The 20,366-nt window shown below is 47.3% G+C and overlaps 1 protein-coding gene across 23 annotated transcripts in view; it reads right to left on the bottom strand.

The window, feature by feature from the left end:
• The window catches only part of TMEM164 (transmembrane protein 164), a 331,399-nt gene extending 318,225 nt beyond the window's left edge, over window positions 1-13,174 (bottom strand). For 6 of the 23 annotated variants that reach the window (XR_012127433.1, XR_012127434.1, XM_073227763.1 and 3 more), the window contains exons 1-2: window positions 11,973-12,124; window positions 10,970-11,636 (exon numbers count right to left, since the gene is read on the bottom strand). Coding sequence is in view for 18 of the 23 variants with exons in the window: in XM_073227763.1 (XP_073083864.1) it covers window positions 10,970-11,359 (390 nt within the window). In the remaining 5 variants the exon portion in view is untranslated. The other 17 variants (XM_036991414.2, XM_036991422.2, XM_073227765.1 and 14 more) reach the window with 13 other exon arrangements.
• Window positions 13,175-20,366: the final 7,192 nt, after the last annotated feature.

Below are 20,366 nucleotides of genomic sequence, written 5' to 3'. Positions count from 1 at the left end.
TCATGAAAGCTTGCAGGTATATTCTGAGGAGGGCTGAACTGCAGTCCAGTGAGCTACCATGTTGGGCCATGAAATCCAAACGTAAAAGCAGCCCCTTTCCTCTAGTGGGCTGCTATTCCTCATGGGCCTGAAGGCCCGGGAAGTAGGGAATCATGCCCACTTGAAGCAGCAGCGGCAGCCCAAGGGGCTAAGTGTAAAAGTGCGGAAGACAATAGGCACTTACACATGTGACCCTCAGCTACATTCCTACAGGGTGCAGAGAATCAAGCATAGCAAGAGAGCACACACACACACACACACACCCTCAAGTGCCTGGAACTTAAAAAAGGAAACTTGACAAATGCAAACCGACAAGGAACAAGTAGTGATACGAAGAGGACCCTTTGTTACGATCTGTCCTAGGTCTTGGAACAAATGACCTTCCATAGCTAATTTCTAAGGGGTTGCTGTTTCTTTGGGTTGCTGTTTGTTTTAGAAATGTCCTTCAAGTCAGCTGCTCCCAGAGTCAGGATTATTATAGAAAACATGACCTTAGCCTTCTCAATTCTCTCAACTCTAAGACTAAGTAAGGAACTGCCTATTTACCCACAATGCTTCAGAGAATGCCCAGAGGCCTTCCAAGAGCCTTGATGGGTGGCGCACCCCCCACCCCAAGACTGAGAGTCATAGGACCAAGGCCTTGGCCCTGGAAGACAGCACTTAAAGGGGGCCTTCCTCTAGTAACTGGCCACTTAGGCATCAGAGCAAGTTGGCTCTGGAAGAGCAGCTGGCCTTGAAAATGAGATAGGTTTACCCTATCTTGGAGCAATGGGAAAACTGTTGTTTTTTTCTGTCCATTTGCAGATCAGTAAAGCAAGGCACTGGGATCTACTTTAAACTTACTTTTCTCTTGGTAGCTCTGGGAGCAACCCTTTCTCCAATAATTACCTAACCCTGGTATAACAGGTGGCACTTGAGAAAGTTGCACTCACCACAATCTAAGGAAATTAATGAAAAGGTAAAAAATCAACACACCTGCCTGTCCACCCTGAAACCTTTCCTTTCCTTTCATACCTCTGTCATGCATTCACCAGTTTCCTAGGCTACCAATCTCAAGATAGCTTGTAACATGGAGCCAGCCCATTGATGAAGAGTAACAATAATTAAACCAAGAGGTCCCTGGGAACTCACACTCCCTACCAATGACAGCCATCCTGCAAATTCTTGAGGAAGGACTGGGTGATTTAAGGCAGCTTTCCAATTACCCACACAGCTTCCTTAGCCGAGCAACCCTGCCCCACAGAGGTAACGTGGGTAGCTAACTTCACGGAACCAATATTATTGTCCACTACATGAAACAAAGATGCTAAAAGAGCTTTTCTTGGGTGACATTCTTAAAAGATGCCTTCCTATATCCAATCCCTATCATCTTATCCCAGTATCAGGCACCAAAGCTCACAGCAGCCAGTCATAATGATGACAACTGTCATGCTCCTGTCCTTGTCATCATCACAGCTAACATTTACTGAGTGGTTACTGTGCTTTATTAGTGTTTCCTCATTTTTTTCTCATGTATCTTCACAACAGCCCTACAGGGTAGAAGAGGTTAAGTACCTTGCCCAGAGCTACACAGCTAATGGTAGGATTGAACCCAGGCCTTTACCACTGTATGGTCTATTCCCTTAGCCAGTATGCCACCACTGCCTTGAAATATTGATATGCTAATTATATTAACTAATAATAATATACTAATACAATAATATATATAATATACATAATACTACTACTATGAAAAACCTGCTATCATCTGTTCAGTGCTCACAATGGAGCCAGGACCTCTGCTGATTGTGTGATTTCAAATATTTCCTTTAATCCTCACAACAACCCTACTAGATAGGTACTATTACTATTCCCTTTCTACAGACGAGTGAAACTGAGGTTGACAACAGTTAACATGCCTAAGGCCATGGGTAATGCAGCTCAAGCACAAACCCGGGAGAGATAATGGTGCAAAAACTCAATCCCCGAAGCCGAACTTGCATTAGGAAAAAAGGAGGCAATTCCACAGCCCTACTTAGCCAGGCTCCCTACTGTGTCCCACTCTACAGGGTCCCAGAGAGAATTTGGCAAATACATGCCAACAAGGAAGCCTGTCTTGCCTTTCCATGTCAATTCTGGTCTGATTAATCTAGGAAAAGAAGATCCAAACTTTCTAGAAGTCTCTCCTTGCCCCCATTTTCCCTCAACCTGATTTATGAAGAAAGCACCTCATATCTAGCAGCCTCTGCTAATGCTCTGCCCTGAACATCTAATAAGTGTTTACCCAGGCCTCCCAGAGCCGTAGTTAAGGGCCTTAATGTGCAATCTGGCTCGGCGCCTTATTTAATCAGCACCTGAATGAAATGTCTCTTTGCTAGCAACAGCCAGAGCACAGTCAGTCAGAGACTGTCTGCAAACACAGCTGGTCAACTGGCAAAGGCGATTCAATTCAAAGGCAAAATCCACCCTGAGTTTACACTGCCACTGATGTGTGACGGAGATGGGGAGACCAGACTGAAGGCCTTGGGAGGTAATGAAAGTGGGCTAATGCTTCCCTTCTCCTCCAGGTTATGTGGCTTCTCCCTCTCCTGCTCACCTAACACCTACCCACAGGGCACAGCTTTGGGACAGTTTCTGCCAAATCCTGTTCAGGCCAATCCTCTCGAACCTCCTGGCTCCTCTGCCATGCAGCCCCTGCCCTCAGAACCACCAGGCCCAGGAAAAGACTCATTCTACCTTCCCTCCCTCCAGCCTTTCCTCCAGCAGCTACTGGAAAGGAACCACAGCCAACCGAGAGCCCCCAAACCCTCCCCTTCAGGATCACAGGCTGGCAACAGGTCAATTCCCTTGACACACATGCACTACACTGACAGATGTGCAAGCCATGCCCCGTGCAGCTGGCAGCTCTTTCTCTGGGAAAGAGCCGAGTAAACAAAACAGAGGATTCATGCCCAGAAGAGGAGGAGTCCTTCTCAAGCCTTCAGGTTTAACTGCTGCATCCACACACCTTGCAGGGAGACCTACCCTAGGGGTCAGCAGGTTAGCAAGACACGGACAGCCCCAGTTCATGGGGTGAGGGGCGGGGCCAAAAACTGGGCAAGGCACGTGGGAAAGGCCACCTGTTCATAAACACTGGGACACACTCCACCAATCACAAATCAATTAGGGTAACAAGGCCCTTCTTAAAACTCCATCTCTCCGTTTTGCCCAGTTGAATCTATGAGCCACTCACACTTCTGTGTGACCCTCTTAAATGGAACTGCCATCTTCCTAATTCCCTCATGGATATCACCTCCTCTGATGAAATGGGCACTCTGAATTGTAGAAGGGATTGTTTTGGAGCTTTCTCTGGAAGGACGCAAGCTTGGGTGGGGTGGGTCAGGGGAGAGACTTGGAAGCAGAGAAGGAACAGGCCAGAGAGAGGTGGCAAGGGCAGTGCCACACCTCATCAGTTCTGCACTGGACCTTGGTGGGGCAGTACCCATCCCAGGAGCCACTATCAATCATCTTCTGGCCACAGGTGGGATGCCTGCTTACTCTCATCAATGTTGTGTGTCCGTCCTTGACAGTGTGGGCCTTCTTTGGGAGAGCACAGAGAACACAATTCTCTATCTCACAAGCCTCCTATCAAGGATGCGTGAGCAACTGCAGCTGTCTTATCAACAGCCCAGTAACGACAGAGCACTCCTAGAGTTTTCCTGGGTTTGCCAAGGGAGAAATAAAGAAAAACCTGCCAGATACTGATATGCAAATGTCTCCCAGTTACAGTTGAAACACTTTCCTGTGAAACAGAAAGCAACTCTGTGCCTTTGCACATACTGTTTCCTATGCCTACAATGCCTACAATTCCCTTCCTTCCAGCAACACCCAACAAACCCCTCCACATTCAGTCACACGTTTATTGAGGCCCTGCTATGAGCTAGGCCGGGTTAAAAACACCAGAATGAAAACAAGATGAACAAAGGTCCCTTGTGCTCATGGAGCTAATGTCTCCCTCATGAGCCAACTCAAATGTCACCTCCTCTAGGAAGCTTTTCTTAATTACACTAGGAAAAAAAAAAAGACCCTCTGCCCTCATCTTTATTCAAATCTGTTACTGTGCATGTTGTAATTTAATTTCTCTCTTTTCTTGCCTGTCTCATCTGAACTGTGGGCAACATGAGGGCAAAGGATGTCTCTTATTTATCTCTAAATCTCTAGTGCCTACCACACTGGACACACAACAGGCATTCGATATGGTTGCTGAATGGATGCAAGAATGAATAAATTCCCCGGGAGCACTTAAAACGAGTACTACAGAGTGAGCATACAATTACTATGTGTCAATATTTTCTCTTGTTAGTTCCCAAGATCTTAGAGCCTGTAAGGAGGGGAGGGAATGTAGGACTGCAAGGTGATGAGGGAGGCCTGACTGAAATACACTGACATAACTCCCAGTCACCAAATAAGCCACTAAACTCTAAAGCTTTCTCAAAATCCACCTCACAGTAACGTGGGACCCTCAACCTCTAATTTTGGTTGCATTATTTAATACCTACATAAACACTGAGGTGCTGCCGTAAAATTCCTGCCAGTCAGAATGAGCATTTGAGCCAACTTCCCACCTAATACTTCAGCCACTAGATAATGTCTCTCAGTGTGGAAACCAAGACTCACTGGCATCAGAATCACTTGGGAGCTTCTAACAAATGCAGATTCCCATCCGCACCCAACACCTACTCAGACCTTGTACAGAGAGCCAGGCATCTGCATTTTAACAAGCTCCCAGGGGAACCTTTCACAAAGAAAGTATGAGAATCACTGCTCTCTACACCCGTACACCCGTAGTCTCTTCATATCCATTCAGCCAGTTACCAAGTGGAAGGGCAACAACATCTGAACAAAACTATGAAGACCACAGATGTGTTCATTAATCCGATATTGAGGTGAGGTGGGGGGAGCTCCCTTCACAACGTAGATGTGTACCGAATCATGCTGTACACTTTAAATATCTTACAATTTTCTTTGTCAATTATACCTCAGCAAAGCTGAGAAAAATAAGGGAAAAAAGTTATGGAACACCAAAGGTTGAGAAACCTGACACTTCTTGCAGAGTTATTGCAATGAGGCATGATGATAATGAACTACCCACTGAAAAATACTGAAGGGGAGAAAGAGGCGGCAAGTCAGTCACTAGCCTAATAACACTTTTTTAAATTTATATGATGTTAAAGAAGGACAAAAAAACCAGAAAGCAGGCATGTCCAGATGGCTAGCAAAGGATTAAGACTAAAATCCCAACAGTACCATTTCCTCACTGGGATGAAAGCGAGTAGGTACTCTGGGCAGGGAGCAGGGAGCGGCTGTAGTTCTAATAAGCAGCTCTTTGTGATGGAAATTCAATAAAAAGACGTGCAGTGGCGGCCAAAACCACCCCTTCCCTCTCACTATTTCAAAAAACAGGAGATTCTCCTAATGTGCACAAGAGACACAGGCATGGTGCCCATGAAACCTCAAGGAAACATAGACAGGGCCACCAGAGGGAAAAGAAAAAAGGGATGAAAGATGTCAGCTGTCAGTCACTCAGCATTACCCAGGCACACATTAAACAATTACCATGCAGGTAAGGGACTGTATTAAGCTCTGCAGGGGGTTACAAAGAAAAGAAAACACTACTCCTTTTTGTTTAAAAAAAAAAAAAGCCTTCACACTAATAGTGGGGACTGAACAAACATGCAAAAACAAGTGACCCAGCCAAACACATACAGAATTACCCACCTGTACACGAAGGTATACATGAAAGAGCTAGATCATCTGAGGAATGTTCAGAGGGTTGGGAAAGTAGGACAAAAGGTATTACTAGAATGACTGGAATAACTGGAGTTGGGTCAGGGTCATCTGGAAAGTTCCACAGATGGTGTCTTCAGAAGGATCTACAGAGGGGACCAGACAAGTCTCACATAGATGACAACAAATGTGGCACATCTATGCCAAAGGGACAAAAATCCAGGGAGCCTGTGGATCACCCCATCAGGAGCCAGCAACACACTGGTACTTAAAAGCAAGTAGCTGGGTTGTATTAACAGGTGTTTGGTGAGAAGAGGCTGGGAAGTAAATCCTTCCTCTCTACTGGGTGTGGGCTGGACCTCTGGTAAGAGTCACAGCCTCCAGTTTTATAGGCTGTGCATTACAAGTGTATGCAGGCACCACACAGATCTAGAGAAAAGCAACAGAAACAATCAGGGAAATGGATTCTAATGGCTATCAAGAAAAGTGAAAAGGCTTTGAGGTTTGTCAGTTTCTGAGTCTGAGATAAAAAGATACTGGTCACCTGCCAGCTCCATCAGCTTTGCCCAGCTTCTTTGTTTAAGTGACCACATAGTTATTCAGAGGTTTAAAATGCTTTGTTTCCATGTGGCCCATTTCACGGAGAAGACAGAGACAGGAAAAGGTTAAATAATTTGCTCAGGTTCCCAGAGCAAGCCATGAGCAAAACTAGCATAATAATTTTAAGTCCCAGGGCTGTCTGTGGGCTGTTTAATCCACCAATCTATACCACTTCTCTGTATAATGGACGCCCCCAAAAGACTGTAATAATGAAGATGGAAAAATTCTCTGCAAATTTCCTTGGGGAAAAAAAATAAAACAAACTAAAAAGGAATGTCATGCCTCGCTGCTGAGGCCCTTATAAATATCACCCCCTTGTGCCTCCCTGGACTGATGACACAGGACGCAGTCTATCTGATAAGCTGTGAGCAAATGGCTGGATCCCTCATTGTACCCATTACCCACCACCATCAGTTCCAAGCCGGAGCAGTTATCTGTGCTCCAGACAACAGACGGGGATGAGGAGGAGGGCCTGGCCTGAGTCAAGGGCAGGTGGGGGGAAAGGCTTAGTTCTCAAACCCATCAGGTTTCCTCTAAAACAAATCTATCATAGACCAAACGGAACCCACCAGTATATATTCAGTTCTAAAAGGTGTGCACAAGAAGCCCAGGACTGTTTTGAATATGTGCCATTTTTATACTTTCAGCAAGGAAGAAGAAAATCAGTGAACCAAGAGCAGGTAAGCCATATTTGGTGGAAATTGGACTTGTAATACATTGTAAATCAGACAGAAAATCAAATAGCAATGGAAACTCTAAAGAAAAGATGGGGCTCACTATTATTGGCTAAAAATCAGGGGCTTGGGGCTCTGAGGTTGAGAGCATCAATTATTATTTGCCAAATGTCCAGCCTGGATCTAGACATTGAGAGTTCATCAGTCCATTACACTCCACAAAGTTCAGTGCCCAGTCAGGAGGTGTTGACACAGACATGTACAGAACCAACAGGAATTGGACATTAAGACAAGACATCCAAAATGGCATCTTTTTGTTAAGTTCCTATGACAGAAAAAAAAAACTAGACACAAAGGAGATGAAAGACCCCTAATTTAAGACCACCAATCTATACAGATACAATCAATCAAACTGTCTCAGCATTTTAACCCTTCTGCTGAGACTTAACCTATGAGAATCTCTTCCTGGCTAAAGCCTCCATTCCCACTCTGAGAGCTGTTTTAAAGGCATCTCTGCCACTACCTTGCCAGGTGATTTTTGTCCAACAGCATAATTACTCAGTAAATTCATTCCCTGCCATCCATACCTGTCAAAATAATACACACAAGAGGACTAGCTATGCTTGAAGAAATACTTATTTGTGTAACTGATCAACACCACTGATATTCAGCCAGGGGTTTAACAAGGGTGTGTTAATCTTGGTGCTTGGTGATGATCCCCGAGATCCCCAAGTATCTCCTGCTTGAGCCTAGATAATGTGATGGGTGCTTTAATAATACAAATAAACCTCTATCTATCATAGTCCCAGGGCCTTTGAAAAACCAGAGGAGACCAAAAAGAAACCCAACAGCAGGCATATTAATCAAGAACAGAACCCAGACACAAGAACTGCCCTTCCTTATGCTTCTAAGGCTTGCATTCACCCAAAGGCAATGCGGCTATGCCAAGGGTCTGTGTAACAAGGCCTTGGGAATAAATATTTTACAGACTGAAAAATGGGAGATGGGGAGACTAACCAATTTCCCTCCAACTCATCTATTTCCTGGCCCAAAGCAATACCATCCTTGTTACAAACTTACACTGACTCTGGGGAACAAGGCCTTTCTATGAAGCCAAAATTGAGTCATCTTGTTGAGAGAGACACATCAGAAATGTTTCTGCTAAACTATCCCTTCATTTCAACTAATGCCTCCCCCCTTCCTTATCAGGACCTCCCAAGTCCACAGAATTTACTGCCCTGATATAGCCTAGTTCTGCTAACTCACTTGCCAAATTATTTCTTTGCACTAACATCTCCCCTTTATAAGAGACAATCACTAGAGGAAACATTTTAACATCTCTTTCTCCAGGCCCAGGCTAATCTATCATAACCCTAAATAAGATAACACATTATTATAACCAGCATTATTATAACCATACTATCATTAAGTCTGCAAGCAATTCAGACAATTGTTTCCAACCATCTGTTTTTAATTTTCTTTTTTTTTTGAAGGACTCCCATCAACTTTTAAAAATCCATACATTCCTGCTTCCCGTGAAAGTCATAGGTAGAGTATGGAATGTTGGATTCATCAAAGGCTAGGTCCTCCCAGTAGGCCTAGAGGACTACAAAGCAGTGACTTGGGAGTACAGGGCAAAGGAACACAATTCTGGGCTCAACAATCTCTCAGCATGACTGTCCTCTGCCCCCAACCCTATAGCTTCAGGGTATAAGCCAAGCACAGGACAGTAGAAAAAGCAGAGGTGACAGGGATCAGTCCACAGTCCCCCAGAACATCCCATCCCTCTGCAGTAGCCAGCTCCAAGTAACATCAGCATCTCTACACAGCCCCAAGGGTGTCCTGGTCAGGTTGACTTACTGGGAGATACAAGGATGAAAAGATGAACAAGGCCCCTGACCTCAGCAAAGTAAAAACTTATTTCCTTTTTCCATACAAGGAGGCCAAAAGCAGCTCCAAAATAGCTCTCTGTTGTATCCCTGGCCACTGCTTATGGAGAAAAGAATTACAGAACATAGGCTGTCAAGACCTACATGTGCAATTCTGCCTCGTTTTGCAGATGGGTCAAACTGGGGCCCCATAAGAGTGCTTTTCCCAAAGTCACACAACTAATTAATGCCAGAAGTCAGTCTCCAGAGTCTTCTAAAAGCCTCTAAAAACCTCTCCACTAAAAACCATGGTGTTGCCAGGTTTAATGTCATCACACCAGCAGCAGCCCCAGTCAGACTGAATTTAGTCCTTTGTTGACCTTCTAGATATGTGGTTGCCAGATGCCTCAAGACCCCTTTATAGAAGAGGTACCCTCTGAACCTCACCACCTGCCATCCAAAAAAAGCACTCCTGTCCCAAGAGCCTCACACAGCAGTGGCTGAGACGTGTTGTTTCCTCTCATTAACAAAAAGCCCATTCATAAAAAATAAAGAAAGAGGACTGGCTCAAATTTACACAGAAAGTCTAGCTGGGGAGAGCCCTGGGCTTCCTGTGAATGGCATCCCCTCCCAAGAAGTCCTTCTTTCAAAAAATGCTGCTCACTCGAGCCCTGCTCCATGCTTACAGCCACCCAATGGATAGCTGCCTCTTTATTCCAAAGCTATCCACACCTTACTTACCACATCTGCAAGAGGGGAAGGGGCTTGAAGCCATTCACGTTTTACAGATCGGAAACTGCGTCCAGGAACCTGCAATCCAAATTGTTCCTAGAACACAGAACTAGCAGGCATCTGAACCACAAGACAGCGCCATGCTGCTCAGCCTCAGCCTCCCCAGGAGACGGCCCTGCCATTCCACCGACAGCTTACAACCCCACAGAGGATGGGTCAGCCTTCCAACCCAGGCGCTAATTCATCTTTTGGCTACAGGCTAGAGACCACCCATCCCTGGGCCCCGCCAGGCCTGTAAAATGGAGATAATAATCCCAACCTCCCGCCGGATAAAGGGTTGTCACAATTCTCCTGAGAATAACCTTCTACAAATATAAAAGCAATAACGATGCTAATGACCAGTTTTTCAAACTCCCTGAATAAAACACATCAAGTTCTCCACACCCTACAATCTAAAACAGATTTTTCTTCCCTTTCTCCTCCTCCATGATTTTATAGTTCTTGAACACCTCTACCCCACAGACTGAGAAAGACCAGTCTCACCCTTGGTCCTCACCCAGATTATTTTTACATATCTGGAAACCTTCCTTTTCAATCCCATTTGTTTTTCTTTGGGAGGTCAAGGAATCAGCTCTCTACACACCCCTGGACTGTGACCACAGGAGACAGAATAAGAGTGACTAAAATGGAGAGGTTTGCAAAAAATAAAACACCCTCTCACCTTAGAGATCATCAGCACAAAGATCAAGGGTCAGGCTGGGGCCTGTTCCAAAGCGCACTTAGTAGGAGCCTGGTGCTGCTGCAACACCTCGGAATTCAAAGGCAGACCTCACCCTAAGAGTATAAACTCCCAAATAAAAGTCATTAAGAGAAACTTGTATAAGTATTTACCCAAAGTACCAAGTGGAGACAAAGAATCTATAAGAGTGTCATCAGGCCTCTGGGAAATTAACTATGGCAGAGGGCTTGGGGGCTGGGGCCCCAGATGTGATTAAGGAAGAGCACCTGGCTGGGGCTGGACTTCCTGCTTCTGAAAAACCAGGGCAGGGCTTGGGGGCGGGGGCGGGGAGGTAGCCGCTCAGAGTACCAGTCTTTCCTAGGGCTCAAGCACTATGTTCCTCACCTTCACTGTAGGGCTGAGGCGTGGTGCAAACGTAAAAGACCCAAATCTGCACAAAAACAGCCACTCCTCCGAAAACCATTTTTAAGGGTCCCACTTCCCACAGCGATCAGTGCTCTACACTGCTGAGTGTCCGGAGCACACAAATGACTTATCACTGAGGCTGCCCAGGAAAAAGTCAACAGACTCACATGCATCATGGTGACCAGGTGACAGGGGTTGAGCAGGTAGATGACGGTCTTGGTGGCGAACTTAAAGCCCACCTCCACCCCGAAGGTCAGGCACAGGGCTACTAAGAGCAGATTCTTGCTCAGACTCTCCTTGCCTTCCTCTGGCCGCTGGGTCACCTGCTCTGGCCGGCAGCCACGGCCACCCCTACCGTCCTCCTTCGTCTGCCTCAGGATGTGCCGCAGGGCCACCAGGATCTCCAACAGGGCCAGGGTCAGGACCACCACACTTTCCAGCAGCCGCTGCTGCCAAGAGAGGAAGGCAGCACAGTCGGGGCCCCCATTGCCTGCAAAGCTGGGGTCCACGCCCCCATAGAGCCAGTCCAGTAGACTTTCGTAGCTATACCGGGACATGATGCCAAGTGGTTCCCCTCGACCACCGTGCAGGAAGCAAGAGCGAGATGGAACAGAAGCCCAGAGGGTTGCCCGAGTCGTGGGACATGTACGGAGGGCACACCCCCGCTCCCGCACCCCCTCCAGACACGGGCAGCTAGAGCAGGGGAGAGGAAGCTACACGCGAGGCCCGGGGTAAAGTGCTGGCTCTAACTTGTCCCCACGGCTGTCTGGGGGGCCCCCCGCGCTTCTCCAGTAGCCACCAACGAGGCAGGGTTGAAACGAGCCGTTGGCCAATCTAAAAGGGAGGAAAAAAAAAAAAAGGTCTCAAAGAGGCAATTGCATCGGGAATTACGAAGCGGGGAGGGGTAACTAGCGAGGGAAAAAATGGGGAACGGGGCAGTGGCGAAGCAAGCAGGGGTCAGGGGAAGCCGGAGGCAGGGAGGGTCAGGGCGAGGATCGAGGGGACCCGGCAGTGCCGCGGGGAGAACGGGGGAGCCACCCGGGCGAGCGCGAGAGGACACGCGGAGGCCACGAGAGGAGCTGGCGGGGCCGGGCAGGCGGGGAGGGCGACGGGGAAGGCAGGGACGCCGGACTCCTCGTCTCACACACTCGCCACACGGGGATCTCTTACTCCTGCAACCGCGTGGCCGTCTCTGCCCCCAGCTAGCAACTTCGCCGCCGACGGGCCCCTCCAGCCACTTTAGAGACGTCCGGGTGCAGTCTCCCGCCCCCGGGTACACCCCCGAACCCCCAGCTCCACCCCCGGCCCCGGACGCCCGCCCTCCGGGCAGCACCACCCCCAGCCCGCGGCCCGCCCGGGACAGGCCCCCCTCGCGCAGGCGGCGGCTGCGGCGGGAGGAAGCGGGAGGGAGGGAGGGCCGGAGAGAGGGCGGGAGGCCGGGCCGGCAAGGGGCTGGGCTACAGCCGGCCCCCTCCCTCCGCCCCGGCGCCGCATCTCCCCGCGCCTCCTGCCCGGCCTCAGGGATGGGCTGCCGCGCCCCTCGGAGCTCCACTCACCCCCGGCTCTGCCCGCGGCCCCGACTCGGGCGACCGGCCGCTCAGCTCCTGCTCTCCCGGTTCCCCGGCGCTCGGCTCCCCCGGCGACCGCAGCCGCCGCCGCGCACGGCTCCTCCTCCCCGTCTTCCTCCCCCTGCAGCAGCCGCGCTCGCTTCCTCCTCCGTCCCCTCCCTTTTTCCTCCCTCCCCGCCTCCGGCCCAGCCTCTCGACCCCGCGCCCTGGGGCCCCCAGTGCCCCGCCTCGCCTCTTTCCCTCCGAGGCCTCCCAGTCCCCGCTCCGCGGGCCCCCTTCACACCTCCCAGCCCCCTCCCGTCGCCTCTCCCTCCCCTCCCTCCTCCGGGCTCAGTCTCCGCCCCCGGCCCTCCTCCCCGGCCTGCCCGGTATTCCGCACTCTTGGAGCCTGCACGCGTGCACATCCACCTTCCTTCACCACCGTGTGCAGAAATCGCCTCCTCAATGAAGCCGTGTGACTGACTCCACCTCCTGCGACTGCTTCTCCAGAGCACTTCTCTCGACGCCGGGCACGCAGTAGGCACTTAACCGGCCCTCGCTGCCTCCTTGGGGAATGAAGAAGCCCATCTAGTGATGAGCAGCTGCGCAAGCTTTGCTTTGGGATGTTTGCTGGGCCTGACCTTTCTCTTCGCGTCTCCTTTTCTGCCCCGAAACTGTAGGCTCGTGCGGGACCCGGATGGCGTCTTCTCTCACCCTTCTAGCCACAGTTCCAGTACCCGCTTCAGTACCTAGGACGGAGGCTTCTTTTCCCCGGCTCTTGCCCCTCGTGCTCTGCTCCTGTATTTTTCCCTCACAACCCCAGGCCGCAGCCCACCCCCACCACTCCCTCTCCCAGCCCTTCTCCCCATTCTCCTGCCACGCCTGCAGTCACAGGGTAGCAAGAGGAACAGTTTCCCATGACCTTTTCGCTCCTCCCTCCCTACAAGGGAGCATCCTCTTCCCGACCTGCCAGAGAGTCCTGCCACTGAAAGGCCAGCCCAGACCGTGTGGGTGTGGAGGGGCCCGAGAATTGCATACCGGCGACTGAGCAAACACGGTCTCCTCCTCCCAGCCTCTCTCTACCCATTGACTGTAGTTTGCTTTTCTTGGGATGAGGAAACAGGAAAAAGGCCTCAGCAGCTACCTCCTGTTCGTTTAATATTTATTGAAGACTCAAAATGAGTTGGGAGAATATTCAGAAAAAGTTAGGCACCTTGCCTAGGAACCACTTTCGCGTCCTGGTTGCAAGCCAGACTCAAAACATAAAATACAATCATAAGGTCATTGTCCTCCCATCTTTTCCAAGTCCGCTTTCCGGACAAATACAGCCGCGGAGCCAGGTAGCCCTGTTTAATTCCAAGCTTTATACAGCATCTGCCATGCGCCTGATGCCCTTCAAGTGCTAATTGTTAAACAACAAACAAGAATTGATTCAGAGGCTCTCTTCATTAATTGTAAGTGTTTTGTAAAATTCTCTGAAAGGTAACTAAGGAACATGAAGGATAAAGCTGTGGAGCTCCTGGCAATGACATAAAGCATCCAAGGTCCTCAAGTTCCAATCTTTAAGGAAATAAGAATGAGGTGGTAGCACTCAGTAAACAGCCTCGTTAATCCCTCCAATTTTCATGCTGAGCTTGAGTTGGGAATTTGACAAAGTATCCTGTGTTTGCAAAATGATCTTCTTTAATGACTGTAGCCAGACCAACTTCTTCACCTGGGCCACAAATTAATCTTTTCCATAGATAAGCTAAGTGTCTTTAGGACCTTGGTTCCAAGTCCCTTTACGCTATTTACGTGCTGTGTCACTTGAAGCAAGTTACTCAACCTCTCTGTGCCTCAATTCCCATCTGTTGATTGAAGGGTTATCGATGATCTAATTCCTAGGAGCATGCACATTTAAATGAGTTGGATTATGTAGATTATGGTACCCGGTGCATACAATGTGCCCAATAAATGCCACCCGTTATTGTTACCCAGTTCTGCATCTGTGCACCCGTGCATACCCACTCAAATTCAGTGCCTTCCCCCGCATCTGCACTATCTTACCCATCCTTCAAAGTCCCCGTGAATTTGCTCTCCCCACCAACCCAGCTCCCAGAGCTCTCTCCCTCCTCTGAACTTCTAAGCAGTTATTGCCTGCACTACTCATTTATTCTGAATCACACCCTGCCTTCCTTTGTTCTCTCATTGTTAGTCTTGTCTCCCAAGCTCACATCTTTCACAGCAGGAGATGGATCTTAATTTTTCCTGAATACCTCCCCCACCCAGCACCTAGCAGAGTGACAAACATAGTAGGCACTAGACAAGCACAGAGATTGTTTTCCCCGTAGGTAAGAGGATGGGTCAGATTTTAGCTTCAGACAAATGCCCTGATCATTTCCTTGCTGGGACACAGGCCAGAGGCATCTTGTCTCCAATCAGTAACAAGAGCAAAAGAACTTTGATTTTTACATAAAGCCTTGCAGTGCACAACAGAAGGAAACCTGGAATCCAGGTTCCCTTCAGTGAGACCTTGGGGAACATCATCTTCTTAGGGGTTGAGTTTGTTCTTCTCCCTTCTTTTCCCCGCCGCCACAAAGAATTGAAAAGCAGAGACACGACAGCAAAGCAGAGCCGAAGTTTTGTTTGAATACACTCCAACAGAGGGGAGGGCCAGAGTCAATGTAGACAAAGGCCCCGAACTTTCAGGAGAGGGTCTATTTAACATGACCTAGCCAAGAGGCACTTCTTTGATGGACAGGGTGAGGTCATTCTATCCACAGCTCTAATTATACACCCATTCCTCTCCACCCGCATCCTTTCCCAAAATGCACACAGAGAAGACCATGGGGGAGGGTGGGGGGAGCAAAACTGCAATTTTATTTTAATGAGATTATGATGAGGTGTGGTTTGGAAAGTTCTTAGTTTTGTTCCATTGCACCCACGCTGGGGTCAAGTTGGGACCAGTTTAGCCTAGGTCCTATAGGCTAGGAAGTTATCTCCTTGCAAAGCCTTTGTTATCCTCACATGGGAGCCCCTACCTGGGTAGAGTTTGGGCGGTTTTTCCTTGACCTTATCTTTCCCTTCTCCGGCTGCTCATGTCTTTCTACCTAACAATCTCTCCATGCTTCAGTGTACTCGGGTAAAATGAGGGGATTGGACTAGAATATGGTTTCTGAGATACCTGCCAGCTCCAATACCTATGATTCTAGAAAGTCAGCCTTTCTGCCTTTTCATCCAAGTCATGTTTGAATCTTAAAGCAGAAAGCTAATCTACCTGGCTTTGTGATTTTTTTTTAAAAAAGCTGCCTCTGCCTGTTGAGACAATACCCCAAGTTCTCTTCTCCAAGTTACCTTCTCCACCGTGAGCTCAGCTGACCTCCAAAGGGTCAGAAATTATTACCTCTGTTGCACCCCAGACAAACTGAGGCTCAGAAAGTTTCAAAATGGCCTAAGATCACACAAATTAGTGTCAGGGTGAGGAGGACTGGAACTCAAGAGTTCAACAACATGGGCCAAAGCAAGCTCATTCTCTTTGACTTGGCCAATCTGACCTTTTCTCCTCCTGCACTTTATTCTCTGAATCCACTCCGGTTCTCTATTCACATATAACCTGAAAGTCAAATGCATGCCTTATCACCCACAAGGAAAAAACAACGCACAGTCCCAATATATGAAGGATTATCAGTAGAAAACTGCATGTGTATAGAGAATGGTCTTAATTCAAGTATCTGCTTACTGCTTCTTTTTTTTTCCCCTCATGCATTTAACACCAGCATCTATTCCACAAATATTTACTGAGCCTCTATCATGTGCATAAGAATATGCTAGACCTGTGGACAATCTGCCTTCAAGGAGCTTAAAATCCTTCTAGGGAGACAGGATTCACAAACAAGGAACTTTGGATATTGTGGGTAAAATTGTAGTATTTCCAGAATATCTCGCCTGGCTTTAGTATATCTGCATATCAATAGGCGTTCAGAGGTGGAAAAAAGTATGGCTTTAGTGCATTTGCATCATTCCTCAGGGGTGGAGAAAAGTTCATCTCCATATCAGTGGATAATTACCTGGGCTAGGAGGGCTTATTTGTACCTGAAAGGGGAGGGGAGGGCTGATTTTGCTTCTGCTAGAGCAGAAAAGAGAGAAGGCTCTAGACTGCAGTTTGTAAGCAATAAATGGGTTTTAAACTTTATTTCTCTCGTTGACTGATTTTGGTTTTTAGAGGTATTTTGCCCCACGGTTTCCTCTCCCCAGACTCACAATATTGAAACATGAGGTAGGCATTAATACACGCTAAGGAGGTAAGAGCAAATCTTGCATGTATCAAATGAACTACACAGGTAAGGAGGAGGACAAGAAGAATTCTGAGGTAGTTCAATGCCATGCAAAACTCATCTATGGGGAGAAAGGTCAGCATGGCAGAAAAAGGGAGCAAAATTTGTCACCCCAAAATATGCCTCTTTGGCATAAGGAATATTTTGAGCTGATTATTCTTAAGAACAGCAGACACAGGAAAGCTCTGAAAATTGGGTATAGAAGTTACCCTTTTGTAAGAGATATTTATATGTATTTTTAAGGGAAATTTCCATTTGTAAGGGTATCTCCCCACTGTACCAAGAAGAGAAGGATGACTCTAAAATATCTCCAAAAACTCTTATCAGTGGAGAAGGCAATGACTTAAATCTGCATAACAACCATCCTTGTTTACAGTGCTTTTCCTGGTAACCTCCAGTTGACTGCCCATCCCCAACATCTTTTGTCTTTAGCTGGAGATGCTATTTAAGGTGGTGGCCTCGGCCATTTTGAGGAGTTACTGAATTTTCCTGGGTCTCTTCCATGTACGCAGGAGGTATACATGTTATTAAACTTAAGTTTGTTTTCCTCCAGTTAATGGGTTTTTTATCACAGGAGCGTCTCAGCTAAGAACCTAGAAGTGTAGAGGGAAATTGTTTTTCCTCCTCCCCAGCTGTTATCCTTGGCGGGTACTAATAGGGAAGGAGAAGGAGGAAGCCTAGAGTGTTGACAGTGCACTGGATCCTGATCTGGGTAGGGTTATGTGGGTTCACACCCATGTAAACATTCACAGAGCTGCACATTTTAGAGTTTTGCACTTTACCATGTATTAGTTACATCTCAATTTTTTTTTATAAGTTCAGTGAAGAGAGAAAACACCTAGACCTAGAGCTGGAATTGCCAGAACCACCTTCCTGGAAGAAGAGGTGGTGTTTTGATTAGAGATGTGAATGAATCTAGCCTAGTACTTGCCAGCTCTGGCTATACTTTACAATCAACTGGGGAGCTTTTTAAAAAAAATACTGATTCTTGCCCTGCCCCCCACTCCCAGCCCCCTTAGACCTGCTAAGACTGACTGGTTCCAACATGGAGGAAGCTGGGGTGGCAACTAACACAATCAAACCCTCTGGAAGGAAGTAGGGCCTTAGTATGGGTAATTTTTTAAACCAAGATTGAGAACTACTATGGTTCTGAAAAGGGCAGGGCAGAGACATGGGAAAATCATCATGATTAACTTTTCCTGCCTATGATGAAAAATGCCAAGATATAAACAGTATATAGTAAGAACAGGAGGGACTCTGACTTAAAGCTAAGATTCCATTGTAAAAACCAAGGCGTTAGGAGGTAAGATTCCTAACATATTTTATGGTAATCAACCAATAACTGATCCTACCTTAAGGTGGGGCAAGCAGTCCTAAATGATATGTCCTCACTGCTTAAGGGTAACCAGTATCTTGGAGAACAGGATCAAGAAATTTCTTGCATTAAGTTTATCTTAAAGAATATCTAGAGGACTGACTGTGGATGATTACATAATGTCTCTCACCAGACATACACATCATGAGACCACATGTCAAGCCTATGCACTCCACCCTTTGACCCATTCTTGAAAGCCTTAAAAGACAGAATCCTAAGCTTTTGAGAGTACCTCCTCTCTGAGATTAACAGCACTCCCCTTTCTTTGAGTGTGCACTTTTTGCCTTAAACAAAGCCTTCCCCACTGCTCAACTTCCTGCATTTTGTCTCTGTGCTCTTCCAGTGGTAAGCATCTTTCCTACTTTGCTGTTTCGTTCAATTTTCTACACTTAAGCACATGTCTTCACTCTCTTTGTCCTACTTAAGACAAGTAGGGAAGGGCTACTGGGAGCTCCGATTTGGGCTTGCAAGTTCCTGTCACCTGGGTGACCTGGACAAGACTGCAACTGTACAATCATGCTCTTTAGTGGCCTGCCTGAAAATCTCCTTTCTTTGCCTTTGAAAAGTTCTCAGAACAGTCTCACTCCATCCAGTGCTCTGTGGCTCCCCCAAATCCTGGGGTGGTAGGAGCTTTGTTCCCATGCTGTGCAGATTCAAGCAGACACTGGATGCCAGGTGACCCTGGCTTTAGAAGTTGGCAAGGGATTTACCCTAGGCCAAGCAGGAGTTCAATGAACTGCCCTTTCTTCCCTCTGTTCTTCCTTGCTCTCTGCTGCCTGCAAGGTAGCTGCCATTCCCTGCTACTCTTGCTTTAGTGAATTCCTTCCTTACCTACACTTGTCCAACCTGTTTGAGAATTCTTTCTGGTTCAGAGTCAAGAACCCTCCCCCATACAGTTGAGGTTTCACCTGGTTTTCAGGGAGAGGCCTCCCCAGAGGCAGCTGTCCAACAACATGGTGACTACAGAAAGAAAATGTAACTAAGGCTGATCATGCACTATTAATTGGCCTAATGCTCCTGCATACAGTATCTCTAAGCGTCACAACAAACAACCCTGAGAGGTAGGTACTATTGCTGTGATCCTCATTTTATAGATGAGAAAATGGAGGCTCACATCATACTGCCTGTAAGTGTCAAAGCTGGGATTTCATCTTAGATCTCCAAAGCCAGTCACCTGAGCCCATACACAGTATTGCTTGTCAACCAGTCATGTCGCTAGGAAAGCACAGACAGCAGCTCTTGACAGATGAACTGGCTTCTATGAAGATGTTACAGTAGGTAGATAGACAGACATGAGGTGGGGGTGGGGGGCCTTGCCAGTGTTTACACTCAGTTAGATGCTTGTTTATATTCTAAATATTCCTTGTAAACTGTTCTCTTAGGATGTGGGGAGAGAGGGTATAGATAACAGAACTGCTAAGACTGACTGGTTCCAACATGGAGGAGAAGTTGACCCTGACTTCACCTCAAAATACATTATATGCTCATTAGCATACTAAAAATCACACCCATTGATGCCATGACAGTTGTGAGGCAGACCATCTAAGGACAAAAAGAGGATGTCACCGTATTTCCAGGAAATCCCCTCCCTATTCTGAGAAAACCCCAGCTATCTTGATGAATGTTCCACCCTCCGCTTAAACTCCAGCTATAAGACCACCCAACCCAAAGCCTACAATGCTGCTCATTTCTGGAGCATGCCCACATGCCCTCCTTGTGTGTGTACTTGGTTTTACTAAACCAGTACGTACTTTTGCTTTATTAAATTACTCTTTGCCTGTACCTACTCAACCTGCTCATGAATTCTTTCTCAATCAGAGTCAAGAACCCGTCTCCAGGTTAAGTTCTCACCTAACACATGGGGAGATCTCCCTGGATTGGATTTCCTGACAACAGAGAGATCACTGCTTTTTAAATGTCCTTTCTTTTTTATTTAGGGTAACGTGTATACATTAAAATGCATTATTAGTCTTAAGTGTATAGCTTCGTGAATTTGACAAATGTATATACCGCTATAATCACAACCCAGATCTTTGTGCCGCCCAGTCAATTCCCATCACCAGAGACAACCATTCTAATTTCCATCATCAGAGATTAGTTTTGTCTATCCCTGAATGTCATATAAGTGGTCTCATACAGCTTGTACTCCAGTGTCTGGCTTATTTTTCTGAGGTTCATCTTATGTCAGGAAATGAATACTAAGAATATAGAAGAGGATAACCAATCAGACTCCAGACCTACCAGTCCTCAGTGCTTTAATTGCAGTGCTGGGAATTGCTGTAGCTGGGAAGCCCTTCTCCACCCTCCACTGGACCTTACAGTTTGGCCA

The sequence above is a fragment of the Manis javanica genome, chromosome X (assembly GCF_040802235.1).
Source record: "Manis javanica isolate MJ-LG chromosome X, MJ_LKY, whole genome shotgun sequence".
NCBI classification, from domain to species: Eukaryota; Metazoa; Chordata; class Mammalia; order Pholidota; family Manidae; genus Manis; species Manis javanica.
Note: the sequence above shows the minus strand (reverse complement) of the source record. Positions and strands in the feature narration are given on the sequence as shown.